Source organism: Festucalex cinctus, chromosome 8, assembly GCF_051991245.1.
Source record: "Festucalex cinctus isolate MCC-2025b chromosome 8, RoL_Fcin_1.0, whole genome shotgun sequence".
Lineage (NCBI taxonomy): Eukaryota > Metazoa > Chordata > Actinopteri > Syngnathiformes > Syngnathidae > Festucalex > Festucalex cinctus.
The window spans coordinates 6,089,578-6,103,500 of NC_135418.1; the positions used below are offsets into that span (position 1 = coordinate 6,089,578).

The following is a 13,923-nucleotide window of genomic DNA, read 5'->3' on the forward strand; positions in this document are numbered from 1 at the left end:
AGTGGTCGATATTTAGAGATTGTTTATTTTTCCAATTGACAAGGATTATTTTTTTAGCAATAGTAAGGGCTATAAATATAGATTGAGATTGTTTACATGGTAGCTCAGTTATTGTTAAGTCACCTAGTAAACACAGTCTTGGAGATAAAGGAAGCCTACAGTTTAATATATCAGCGAGCTTTTCCAAGATTTTAGTCCAGAAATGCAGCACTGGAGTACATGACCATAAAGCATGAAGATAAGTATCGGCAGTGTTTTGTGAGCACTGGAGACAAATGTCGGAGTCAGAGAGTCCCATTTTTTTCATCATATATTGTGTAATATATGTTCTATGAAGTATCTTATATTGGATAAGTTGCAAATTTGTCTGTTTGGTCATTTTAAATACATTTTCACAGATTTGGGTCCAAAAGTCTGGTTCCGGAACTATAGACAAGTCTTTTTCCCATTTTAAAGTCGGTAAATACGTTTTATTTGTGTATAAAAATAACTTATATATTTTTGATATTTTCTTTATTGTTGTTGGAGAAAGCTTTATAATATCTTTAGCTAAGACAGGCAGTTGGAGCGTATCCTGAAGTGTTGGGATTTGTTTCTTAACCATATTTTTAACTTGCAGATAATGTAAGAAATTTCCCTTTTTTATTTCATATTTCTGGACCAAGTTTGTATACGATATAAACTTATTATCTGAGAAAAGATGATGAAGGTGTGTAATTCCTTTCTGCTCCCATAGGCTTAAATGGAACGACTGATTATTAAGTTGAAAGTCGGGGTTATGCCAAATGGGAGAGAGCCCACAGGGCGCCAATTGGGAGTTTGTAATTTCTAATGCCTTCCACCAGGCAGTCAGGGTGGCGGCTATCATTGGGTTTTTAAAACAATTATGTCGTCTTATTGATTTTGTAATAAAGAGTAAATCTGACAGTCTAAGATTATTACAATCCTTCTGCTCCAATTCCAACCAACAGTTAGTATCTCTGTTGGGTTGTGTCCATAGCACAAGATATTGTAGTTGATTAGCTAGATAATAGTACATAAAGTTTGGTGCCTCTAAACCTCCTTTAGATTTACTTTCCTGAAGAGTAGATAGACTAATTTTGGCTTTTTTTTTATTCCAATAGAATTTTATGATAGCAGAGTCCAGCGATTGGAACCAGTTAGACGTAGGTTTAAATGGAATCATTGAAAATAAATAATTAATCTTTGGTAAAACTTTCATTTTTATAGTAGCTATCCGTCCTATTAAAGAGATCGGAAGATTATTCCAGCGCTCCAGGTCACTACGGATACTATCCAATAATGGTGAAAAATTTAAAGAAGTTAATTCAGTTAACTTAGGTGAAATTTTAACACCTAAGTATTTTAAATTACCTGTAGGAAAGGAGTAGTGTGGATCCTGACTTGTAGGATTCCATGAATTTTCTGTAATAGGTAATAATGTTGATTTTGTCCAGTTAATAGAGTAATCTGATAAGTGAGAGAATTTAGTTATTAATTTAAATGCTTCCCCTAGCGAGATAGCAGGTTCTTCTAAATAGAGTAATATATCATCGGCATATAGATTAATTTTATGTTCTATTGTCCCGGAGTGGATTCCTTGGATCCGTCTATCCTGACGTATAGCTAATGCAAGCGGCTCAATAAATATAGCAAATAATAAAGGAGAAATTGGGCACCCTTGTCTTGTTCCCCTTTGTAAAGTAAAACTCTGTGATGTAATCCCATTAGTAGTAACTGTAGCTTTAGGAGAATCATATAATATTGAGACCCATTGAATGAATGACTCCCCGAAGCCGAATTTATTTAAGACAGCAAAGAGGAAGGACCAGTTAACTTTATCGAATGCTTTTTCTGCATCCAGCGAAATAACAACTGCCTTTTTATCATACCGCTGTGACATACTAATCAAGTTAAAGAGTCTCCTAATATTATTAGTAGAATGACGACCTTTAATAAAACCTGTTTGATCACTATGAATAATTGTCGAGATTACCGTCTCTAATCGAGATGCCAAGGCCTTAGCGATAATTTTAATATCGGTATTAATTAGTGATATCGGTCGGTAACTTGACGGGAGGGTAGGGTCTTTTTCTGGCTTTAATAAAAGTTTAATTGCTGCTATATTCATATCTTGACGTATATCACCTTTACTTTTAATTTCAGTTACTACTCTTAGAAATAATGGAGCAAACATTAACCAGAAATGTTTAAAAAATATAGCCGGAAAGCCGTCTGGACCAGGTGCTCTGCCATTAGGCATACTGTCTAAAGCACGATACAACTCATCTATAGTAAGCGGGGTATCGAGAATATCTTTATGTTCAATAGATAACTGAGGTATATTTAAGCTGTTTAGGAATTCCTCAATATATTCAGGATTAGGTCTATTAATTTCTGTGTATAGATTTCGATAATAGTTATAAAAAATATGGTTAATTTCTTCTGGTGATTGTGTGCATTCACCATTTATATCTTTAATAGCCGTTATAAGAGATTTTTCCCGATTCCGTTGAAGTTGATTTGCCAGGAATTTACCTGATTTATTATTATGTTCAAAATTATTATATCTCAACTGTTGTATTATAAACTCTGTCTTTTTAGATAACATGTTATCTAACTGTATTTTTATATTCTGTAGTTCTATCCATATTTGATTATTTGGGTTTAATACATATTCATCCGTTAGTTGTTTAATTTTATCTTCCAGGTATTTTTCTAATTTTTGATCCTGTTTCTTTTTATAAGTTGAATATGATATAATTTTCCCTCTAATTACCGCTTTCCCTGCTTCCCAGAGAAGAGATGGAGATATATTTGGAGAGTCATTTATTTCCAAAAAATCTGCCCACTCCCTTCTAATAATTTTATCAAACTCTACGTCTTTCAGTAATGAGATGTTAAAGCGCCATATCGGGGGAGGTTTAAAGGTAGAGTCAATTTGTAGAGTGAGGGAGACTGGTGCATGATCACTTATAATTATAGAATGTATTTTTATAGCAGTTTTATCAACAATAGAATTATTTGTAAGGAAAAAATCAATTCTTGAGAATGATCGGTGCACAGCAGAGAAGAAAGTAAATTCCTTCTTAGTTGGGTTTTGAAGTCTCCAGCCATCGCTGAGGCCAAAATCCTCCATATATTCATCTATTACTTTAGCGGATCGTAATCGCCTTGTATATATCGTATTATTAGAACGATCTATTAACGGGTTCAAGACCGTGTTAAAATCACCTCCAATAATAATAGTAGAATTTGTTGCTAAATCGAGTAACCGAGAGAAAAATTCATGGAAAAAATCAGGGTCATCATTATTTGGGGCATATAAATTACCAATTGTATATACTTTATTAAATATAGTTACCTGGATAATAATATATCGGCCCTCTAAATCTGTTACTATATTATTTAGAGTAAAGAATAAATTCTTATGTATAAGTATAGAGACACCTCTTTGTCTACTATTATAGGAGGCAGAGTAAACTTGACTAAAATTTTTATCTATAAATAATTTTTCTTCTGATTTTTGTAAGTGGGTTTCTTGTAGGAGACAAATATCTGCCTTAAATTTTGAGAGATGGTCTAAAATTTTTATTCTTTTTGCCTGGGAGCGAGCGCCACACACATTCCAGGAGACCAGAACTAATTTCTGCATACAAGCAATATAGACTCAGTCTTATGTATACATCTATATAAGCTGCTTATTAATATTAACATATTGTAGGATAGCAAAAGAGTAATTAGGCAATTTATATAATTTATATAAAGAGAGAGATAGCAAGTAGATAAGTCTAATAGTGAAGAAACGTGGGGGGAAGTGAGTGTGAAGGAAATCTGTGGGGGATTCAACATAACAATACACCAGTAAATGGTGACCTAAGCGAGATTATTATTATTATTATTAATTTATTTTTTTTAAGAATATATTTCTATATTATTATTAGTATTATTATTATTATTATTATTACTATATAGCCTATGCATAATATAAATTCATATTCTATTTCGTAACCCATTATCCATACATATACATACATATACATATACATATATATACATATATACACATATACATACACATACATATACATATACCTACGTCAAATAATCACACAATGCTCGGCTCTACCAATTGTCAGTTAGAACAGCCAAGGGGTCGAGGTTGGGTTTCGGAATAGCTGGCCGTCGATATATAATTTATCAACGACCATCGAAGTCCGTTTACCCTCCTGTCTATTTTGTTTCATGATAGGAAACAGTACTTTTCGCCGCTCGTTTATCTCTCTTGGGAATTGATCATTCATCCCGAAAGATGTCCCTTTGAGCTCCCGTCCTTTACTTTTTACCAATTCTTTATGTTTAAAATGTTCGAACTTAGCAATAATAGGACGGGGCCTATTGCCCTTACGAGCTCCGAGCCGGTGTACACGGTGAAAAGAGATATTATTTACCGTCTCCTGTGGGATCTTTAGCGATGATGTCATGAATTTTTTTATCTCACCCTCTGGATTATCTGGAGAATTTTCGGATATACCTGAGAATATTAGATTTTCCCGCATACTACGGGATTGAACATCTAAGACCGTTTCCTTTCGCATTTTATTTTCCTTTTTAATCGTCTCCAACTCGGCTGTGACAGCGACGAGAGAGGAGCGTAGCTCGGAGTTATCGCATTGGAGATCGCTTACCTGTTGGCTAACGAATTCCAAACTTGCCTTTAATTCTTTGACGTCCTCGCGGATAAGACAGAGGACGTCAAGTTTTTTATTTATGGAATCCAGCATACTCACCGATACGTCGGCGGTTGCTAAATCGTCCGTGTCTGTTGACGAGTCATTTTTCCTTTTTTTTTTCGAAGGATTATCCCGACTAGCCGCCGGCTCATCCATCGCGCAGCTATAAAAATGATCGTCAATAAAACGTTCGAGGTCGTCCACACTGGATAATATTTCCGATCTTTCTTAGAAAAGAAAAAAATCGAATTTATCTAATCATTAAATTCGGGTTTAATTAGAAATATAAAGCTAATTCTATTTTAGCAGCAGAGCGCCGCCATGTTAGATTTTCCCAGTCTCGCTACCGGTCACGCGATAGTCACAGCATCTCGCGATGGGAAATGTAGTTCACCCTGCAATTGTGTTCCCCCCATTTTACCGATCTTTCAAGCTCCACAGAAAATGTTAGGACTATGGAAACGCGGATACTACCAAATGAAAGAATAAAGTCTCATCTTTCATCTAAAATTTTTTTTTTCTACCTTATTCTGATCTTCAGTAATCAACAATAGAAAACAGCTTCGTTTCACCCCAATCCTCTATTTTCTTCCAAAATACGGAGAAATCAAGCTTTTTGTGAAACGATGTTATTTCATGCACTCTAGTGAATTTGGCACTTTTTTTTTTTGCATGAGTGATTCTACAAACACCTAAACTTCTATAAAACACTACCCCAACAATAAAAAATGTTTTTTGATTGCAAAATAACAGTTTATTTACATGCAACAGTAGCAATCCGAACAAACAATTTGGAAAACTCTTTGCAAACTATTTTTGTCAGTCTGTTTCTGCATGGACTGATTTGCGTAGAGGTTGGTATGATGAACGATGTGCTGGAGAAGTTCATCCGTGATGAAGAGCTCCAGGATGTCAGCTGGTGGGAATTCAGCTCTGCTGCAGCATCCCTTGGTCCTGGTTTTGCAGCAAAGGGGAAGATGGTTGGCTGCCAGCCGAATTCATCAACTTCAAGCCAGCCAGAATCTTTGGGATCTGCAAATATACATTTCAATATCATATATTATTTTAGAGCACTGGGATGCAATGTGTGTGTGTGTGTGTGTGTGCATGTTTACCTTTTTTTCTTGGATGTATTGGTTGATGCACATTCTGTAAATTATCGAAGACGTTTACCATCAAATATTTTATTTTGTTTTTTTTTAAGCTTTCTTTGTCGTAGAACCAGCGGTCGGACGTTGCTGTGAGCACGATCTATAAAATATACATTCACGTTTGTACAGGTAATAGATGTTTTAGTGTATATCAGCACATTTACACACGCTGCTAGCAGATCGCCCGAAAAGTTAGGAAAGTAATCTTACTAGCAATCTCTTAGCATGTTAGCGCTTACCTTCACGTTCTTTGGAAGACTGTCCAAGACTGTCTTGCATCGGACCCATAGTAGTCGTCATCGTCCAATGAAACGTCATCTGTGCAGACGTGCTCGGTTGTGCACCACTTTTCTCTGGTGTTAGCATCGCTAGCCGGTGGGGCCTTAGGACGTTATTAGCATCGCTAGCCGGTGGGGCCTTAGGACGTGGTCGAAACGGCCGCGTCACCGCTTCAACTATGACTTAACCCCGTCACAACTGTGCTCTTGAGCACTGGTCGATGCTTTTGAGCTTTGAAAATAAGGATCAAGCGTGAGCTGATTGCCATCTGTAGCCTTTTTGACTCTCTTAGCCATTAACCAAGTTAGTCATTCGCTCCCCCTCAACACTCTAGCTCAGCCTCTCTCCTTCTACTGTTGTCTCCTACCCGATCTTGTCCAAAAGACTCATCACAGCCATCTAGTGGCCAGGAATACTCATTATAGTAACCCGATCGGCTTGATACTTGGAGCACAGCTGCTCAAGGCTTTCCTCCACCCGTTTCCATAAAAAAACATAGTAGACGTCAATTGACGTCTATGGCGGCCTATCCTAGGATTATACTGAACGTTTTTAAACGTTTATGGCGGTTAAAGAGTTAAAGACAATATTTACCAGAAAACAACAGGAAAATATTGTCTCTTGTTACGAAAGAAGTTTCAGGATACGAAAGGTAAAACTACAGTATGGGCCCCTACTCGCAGCTCCCAGAGTTTCCTGAACGCAACATACTTACAGCTGCTCTACCATTGGCTATTACTGGCATCCCATTGGCTAAGAGGGACCTGTACCATATGTGACCATAGATAAAGAATAAGTGTCTATGTAGCTTCCTCGTCATTCGCCTCTCGGGCCATGAGGTGTTTAGATAGTTTTACGTAAAAAAAAAAATATATATATACACACACACACTAACAGCCGACGAATTTGTGCAAAAATTCAAACAATTGGTGATTGTTGAAGGCTACGTTGCACAGTAAGTTTTTAATTGCGAAGAGACGAGCCTTTTTTGGAAAAAGATGCCTCACTGTACCTGAAGTTTCCATCAAGTTTCGGAATTTATTGAAAAGAATCAGCCAGAAAAAGTGTTCACGATTCGGGCGATCGCTCACTATGATGATGTTTGCCTTGGACATTTTCGAAGGATTGGAAAAAAAAATAAAATAAGGGCACCAGGTGCAGGAGTCGAACCGTCACATGCCTTCGGTGCTGAATGGCGTGGGTTCACTTATCCTGGGAGATCATGTGCAGCTTACATGATGTGAGTGAGTGACAAAAAAAATAAATAAGATTGTTTAAAAAAAAAAAAAAAAACATCCTTGGATCAGTTCTTTACAAAACACCAGGCAAAAACACTTCGAGAGAGAACATGAACCAAAAAGAGGGCAAAAAAACGAAGAGGACAGCAGTTAAAAAGGTAAATGGCCATCATTTTTATTCTTTACTCTATTATTTTTTACATTATGCACAGCTCCCATTTATTGTGCAATAATCTAATTGTAACATGTATTTGTTACATGTTTTGATACATTTTTATGCTTTATAAAACATGTATGTCTGAATTTTGGGAGGCTTGGAATGGATTAGGCCATTTACATGGTAAATGTGTCTCTACTTACATTTTCTCCTTAAGAACTTTCTTCCAGAACCAATTAATTTTGTAAGTACAGGTACTTACACTGTAGTTTTAGTTATCTAACAGCCATGCATTTTGGACCGTGTATAAACTGAAGCATATGCACACGCTCCACAAACAGGCCAGAGATTAAATCAAGCCCAGAACCTTTTTGGTTTGAGGCAGGACTGCCAAATACCAGTTACTCGGCAAACCACAAAGACGACTACGACCAAAAAGTTAAAAAAACTAAAAAAACTAAAAAAACATGTATTAATTGTGAAGAAGCGAACCTCATTACCTGACATTCATTATCTGATCTCTGAAAAATAATGATTCAACAAATGTCACCATTTAGTCGATTAAGTGACTGACTATCTTCTGAAAAATATCCTGCTTGTTTTCATTTAGCATTATTGATAATGTTGTCATATCATTTGTCTTTTAATTACGTGACGTTTAGTCTGAAAGCAATGGATTGAACATTGGTGAATAAAAATGACGATCCACACATACTAATTGCAATACCCGTGTTTTTACAGATTCTAACTATCATATTCTGAAAGAGGTTGAATTGAAGACTAAACTCTAAACTCCAAACGAACTGAAAGTGATCTTTAACAGTGAAACTGGTGCTTTTTCATCTTAAGAGAACGTAAACTCTTGCAGTTTAAAATATAAACAGAAAAAAAGCAAAATATAATCGTAATAATAATTCACTTAAAAGAGTGCATAGAATTAGAATAAAAAGCGGTAAACTAATAGAATGAACAGCAAGACAACATGGTAAATCCATACCTTTCACAGTTACGGACACGCCCATCAGGGCTTCCCGTAGGGCGCTCCTCTTCCTCCATCTCCCTTCCTCTGTGTTATACATTTCCACCACCTTCAATGGTCTCTGGTCTTCTCCCACTCCTCCCACCACTAGGATCTGCTTTCCCAGGGCTGCCACAGCAGCTCCGGCACGTGGTGTGGGCATTGAGGGCAGGCATATCCATCGGTCCCCCTAGAAACAGCAACAAGAATTCTTTTCAAGCAGTTACATAAATAATCCATCCATCCATCCATCCATCCATTTTCTTGACCGCTTATTCCTCACAAGGGTCGCGGGGGTGCTGGAGCCTATCTCAGCTGGCTTTTGGGCAGTAGGCGGGGTACACCCTGAACTGGTTGCCAGCCAATCGCAGGGCACATAAATAATACATAGAGTACAATTGTAAAAGTTTTTTTTGCCTTTAAATAAGATTTTATGGGGGAAAAAAAGATTATGTCTTAAAATCTATTCACAGCAATAAAACTGTTGCACTAACAAACCAGGCCTTTTGTGTTGTGTACCTCTGGGGAGTATAGTTCCAAGGTGGAGCATGGCCTCCCTGCAGCATCACAGCCCCCCAGCATGTACATCTGCCCTCCCACCTCTGTTAGAGTGTGGTAGACACGGCCACTGGGCAGTCGTGCTAGGCTCTGCCAGTGAAACTCATGAGCTGAAGGCACCGCCATGGCCTCAGAAGCTTACGATGAAGTTAGCAGGAAAAAAGAAGGTGCCGAGTTATGGAGATTTGGAGAGGGGAAGGTGGTGACGGGGAAAAATGGGAGGAGAAGGAGCTTTACTGTATATTAGTGGTGACGGTAAGACCTGTATGTGGAGTATTGGATTAAGATAAGACTCCCACCCCCAGGTTGCCTCACAGCTTTAAATTGGGCCCTGCAAAATATGTACAGAAAAGAAAAGAACAATTGAGAATTAAATACGAAGTAAAGTGATATTGTTCAACCTGTAGTGAGAAAAGTAATATCCACAAAGAAAGATTCCACAGTTTTGTCATGTCAGATTAATAACAAGAATGGTTTCAAACATACAGTATTGCCTTAATATAGGATTATATATAAGGAGTTTTTTTTTGTTGTTGTTTTTTTTTTTTTAAAGGCAGATGCTGATATTTGGCATTCCGATAACCGAATAATCAACGGATTGTCATGACTGGGTCATGCTAGGGTTAAGTTTGGGTCATGACCGTGGGGGTCAAGTGTCTGTTTTGAACTGATGTAATCGGCATCTAGTTTCAACTGGTTTTAAGCTATGTGTTGTCAGGAGCTATGTGATGTCAAGAATCTTTAATCTCTTTACTGGGTCAACAGCCAACCAGATAATTCCATGTCAGTACTGTTACCCACATGTCTAGCCACAACCAATGAGATCGACTCACTGTCTATTTATTCCAAAACTGAGAACAAGAAGTGTGTTTTTGTCAGATTATTGCCTCTGTTGGCATCTCGTGATTCTCAATGCATTCTCATTGTTTGTCGTCTAGTCAAGTTTGTTCTACGCCAGTGGTGTCCAAACTACAGCCCGGGGGCCACTTGCGGCCTGCCGTCCATTTTTCAGTGGCCCGCAACATATACTAAAAATGGCATTTCACTCAGTTCAAATAAAATAAAACAAAAATGTTTGGAGATGGTCAAAGTAAGAAGGTAGGGTATCGAAAAACAGGTGCCATTAAAGGTTATTTTAGTTAACTAAAACTAATGAAAAGACTAAAACTAAAATTCAAAAAACAATATTGTTACCGAAATAAAAAAAAAATAAAACTAACTTAAACTACATTTTATGTTTACAAACCTAACTAAAACTAACTATAATTATAGCTACATAGTTTTAGTCTTTGGTAATTAATTTAACGGCATGAGCCTTTGGGGATGATTTGAAATGTGATTTTTAGTAGATTTATTTTGATATAAACCGGAATAATGACGTTTGAAAGTATGTCACACAGAAGTGACGTCATCAAGCAGCAGCCAATAGAAAAGTACAAAAAGATGATGTTGCACCAATGGTGTTTTTTTTTTTTTTTTTTTAATATTGCGCACAAGTAATACACATAAAAAATAAAAATAAAAAAATAAAAAAAAATAAAAAACTAATACTAATACTGAAACTAACAAACTAAACTAAAACTAAGCATTTTTAAAAAAAAACTAAACTAATAAAAACTAACAGAACCACCCTGAAAACTAATAAAAACTAACTCAAATGAAAAATTCAAAAACTATAATAACCCTACTGCCATATTACAAATAAATTGGTTTATATACTGTAGCATTTTTCTAAACATGCAAAAGCACAAATAAATTGTTGTACAATTTTTAGGACTAAATACAATTTCTCTTCATAACATTATGTGGCCCTTGCATCCTTCTGAGTTTCTCTATGTGGCCCTCAAATGAAAAAGTTTGGACACCCCTGCTTTAAATTATATTAGCATTATGATGGGTTTCCTTTAGATATACAGTATACCAGTGGTTCTCAACCGTGGTCCTTGAGTACCCCTATCCAGCCTGTTTTCCATGTCTCCAACATCCAACACAGGTGTTTCAACCGATCAGCTAATCAGCATGAAACCTGATAACTATCCTAGCTGTGTTGGCTGAAGGAGACCTGGAAAACGGACTGCAATGGGGTAGGCTACATGAGGACTGGGGTTGAACACTATACATGTGCTTGATCTTGTTCATTCTTTTCTTTCTTCATTTTAGTTAGAATATTACTATGTTTAACTGGATTATAGCCAATTAATTTTATGTTGTCCCTGACCACGTGTATTCAGTTGATAATTATGGCATTGCGATTGAAAATGAAACTTAACAGATTTACTCATTGACCAAACAAAAAGTTTCCTTGCCAAGCTTTATGACTGTCAAACTGCTCCAATACATCGTAACATTTCTGCATTCCATGGCAAGTTTCTCAAAATAGGATCTGTTCACGAACATCAAGCTCCAAATTCAGTTGTTCACTGAAGAGCTGCGTTACACAACATCAACAAAAGCTCGATTCAGTGGACCATTTGCTTCCGCAATTCTTTGGTTAACATTAGTAAGCTCACATTTAATGCATTAGCCTAAACCACCTGTGTCACAGAACTTTTCTCCACTATTCTGCAGTGCCCTTCTTGTTCATGACCTACAGTATTTCATCTTTTCAGCCCCTTTTACCTAAATAAGATTTACTGACAAAGGGGCGAGAAGTGCTGTTCTTGAGGAAGCTACGACTCCAGGCTGTAATTTGAGCCTCATATTCATCTTTTGACGTCAAAGCCATAAATCTTGTACTTTTGGAGGGGAGTGTAGTTTACATTCCTCACCACAGCCCATATGTCACATTGGACCTTTCAAGGCCAGCCAGGCCTGAATAAATGAAGAAACAGCAAACAAGATAACAAGCCACCCAGGTGTCAAAGACAAAGAGCAATGTAGGAGTTAACTTGTCATAAGGTTTCGAAACAGGCTAAGTCTGAATGCTGACCTTTTGGATCTATCGGCTAGACTAGACTAAGAAATAGCATCATCGGTCTCGAGAGAGTGAAGAAGGCCAGCAGTTAGACTCTGCTCAAATCATTCACTGCTATGCACACTTTACACATTAAACATTTTAAACTTTAAACATTTTATCCTACCTATAAATAAGCCTCAAGAGGCAGTCTTCAGTAAGTCATAGTGCCGCATAATTCTGTTACTACAAAAATGAATGGGAATTATCTGCTTCTCTCTCCTGCTACGGGCTGCCTCAACAGTCATGTTGTCATTAATATATTTACAGGAGATCGAAATGGCAAAACGCTCTAGCACAGCTGTTCCTGTGTCTGTGCCGGGACTAATGAAGGGAATTAGCAAGCTGAATCTGGCAGTGTGGGTTCTTGGTCCTATAATGAGTGAGCTGAGACTAAATCAGTTGTGGCTGACTATTGGCACAAGCTATTGAGTGTTTATTTTTATTATTATTTTTAATTCTCCTGTTATCTGCATTTTAAATAGCAACAACTAGCACTTCCTCTTAAGCTTGGTGAGCTGTTTTTCACAACTTCAATTTTAATTTTCAGTTTCAGATAAAACAAACAAACAAAAAAAACAAAAATGCAGTTAGAACTATAAAAATGTAAACATCATTGTGTTTTTAGATATAATTTGAATAAATGTGCCATCACTTCCAGTATGAAAAATGATGATTACCGATTAGCTGTTGGTGAGCAAAACGCATTCTTGGGCAAGCTCTCCAGTGGCTGATGACGTCACACTAAAGCAACTCCAATCGCATGTGCACAAAGCACGATATGTTGTGAATGACTTGTAAGTTTATTGCGCTGCTAAATGTTTACTATGTTTTGGCTTTTGATTTCAATTTGTTAAATAAAGCAAAAAACTAAAACGTTCACAAAGCACAGCATTGAGTGCTGTACACCCAAAACACGACGTAAAGTGACACCGTTTACTGAAGTATACATGACGGCCCCGCGTGGTGTTACGGCTCACTTTATCATGGATTTACATGCAAGTCTGTGCCTTTTCGTCTCATATCGCCATGCAGGGTAGTGAGAGTGGAGAAGGTAAAAATATTTTGGGGAAATGAAGCGACGTATGGAGAGTTTGAGACATCTAATATAGACGACGTCACGTCATTGCTTCCTGGAATAAATAGACTGTGCCGGGCTGCCACAAATGTCAACTTAATGGTTCATGTTTAAAAAAAAATCAGAATTCGCTGCAGTGTGAACTTGGCATAGATATTTTTTATTTTATTACACGCTTCCATCCATCCATGGAATGAAAAATCAGGTACTTACAAACGATCAGGTCAAGTTGATGTTCAAATGAAAATCCGCTCTGCCCGCCAACACGTGCGCATGCCCTGCCATGCCTGCCTCCAATGGAATGACGTCACTTTATCCGGACCGTACTTAATTTTTTTTAAAGGGCACGATGCAAGATTCAGAGTTTTGGCACATTTGCGACACCTCTGGCGAAACGTGGAATGGACCCCAACGACGTGCACACAGCCAGGAGCGTGCGCGACTTTTTCGGACACGAGCAAACCTCCAAGTTAATCGAACAAACGTAAACACGGAGCACAACACCTTTTTCATAGGCTTAATAATGTCTACAGAGGTAAGAAACGTATTCATCTTCAAGTTACTTTGTATGTGAAAGTCATTTTGAGTGCCAAAAGCTTACGTAATTACAACCTTCCAAACGTAAATAGTGCATTCCGTTAATCCGATGACATTGAGGATAGCAATACGTTGCTAATATGCCCAAGTGCGGAGACATTAGTTAGCGACCGTGTGGTAGTTTTATTCTGCACTTCTAATCATAAAGAGACTCTATCGTA

The 13,923-nt window shown here is 37.3% G+C and overlaps 1 protein-coding gene and 1 long non-coding RNA gene across 3 annotated transcripts in view; both read right to left on the reverse strand.

The window, feature by feature from the left end:
• klhdc8a (kelch domain containing 8A) overlaps positions 1–13,923 on the reverse strand; it is a 32,192-nt gene that overhangs the window by 16,340 nt on the left and 1,929 nt on the right. Inside the window, exons 2-3 of one of the 2 annotated variants that reach the window (XM_077530413.1) lie at positions 9,096–9,465; positions 8,556–8,766 (exon numbers count right to left, since the gene is read on the reverse strand). In XM_077530413.1, the coding sequence (XP_077386539.1) occupies positions 8,556–8,766; positions 9,096–9,260 (376 nt within the window). In that variant the 5' untranslated portion in view covers positions 9,261–9,465. The remainder of the gene's footprint in view (positions 1–8,555; positions 8,767–9,095; positions 9,466–13,923) is intronic. The other variant, XM_077530414.1, reaches the window with a different exon arrangement.
• Positions 5,290–6,700, reverse strand: LOC144024396 (uncharacterized). The gene is made up of 3 exons (XR_013284754.1): positions 6,124–6,700; positions 5,849–5,984; positions 5,290–5,765 (listed from the first exon to the last, which is right to left on the reverse strand). It is a non-coding gene; the product is annotated as an uncharacterized LOC144024396 (long non-coding RNA).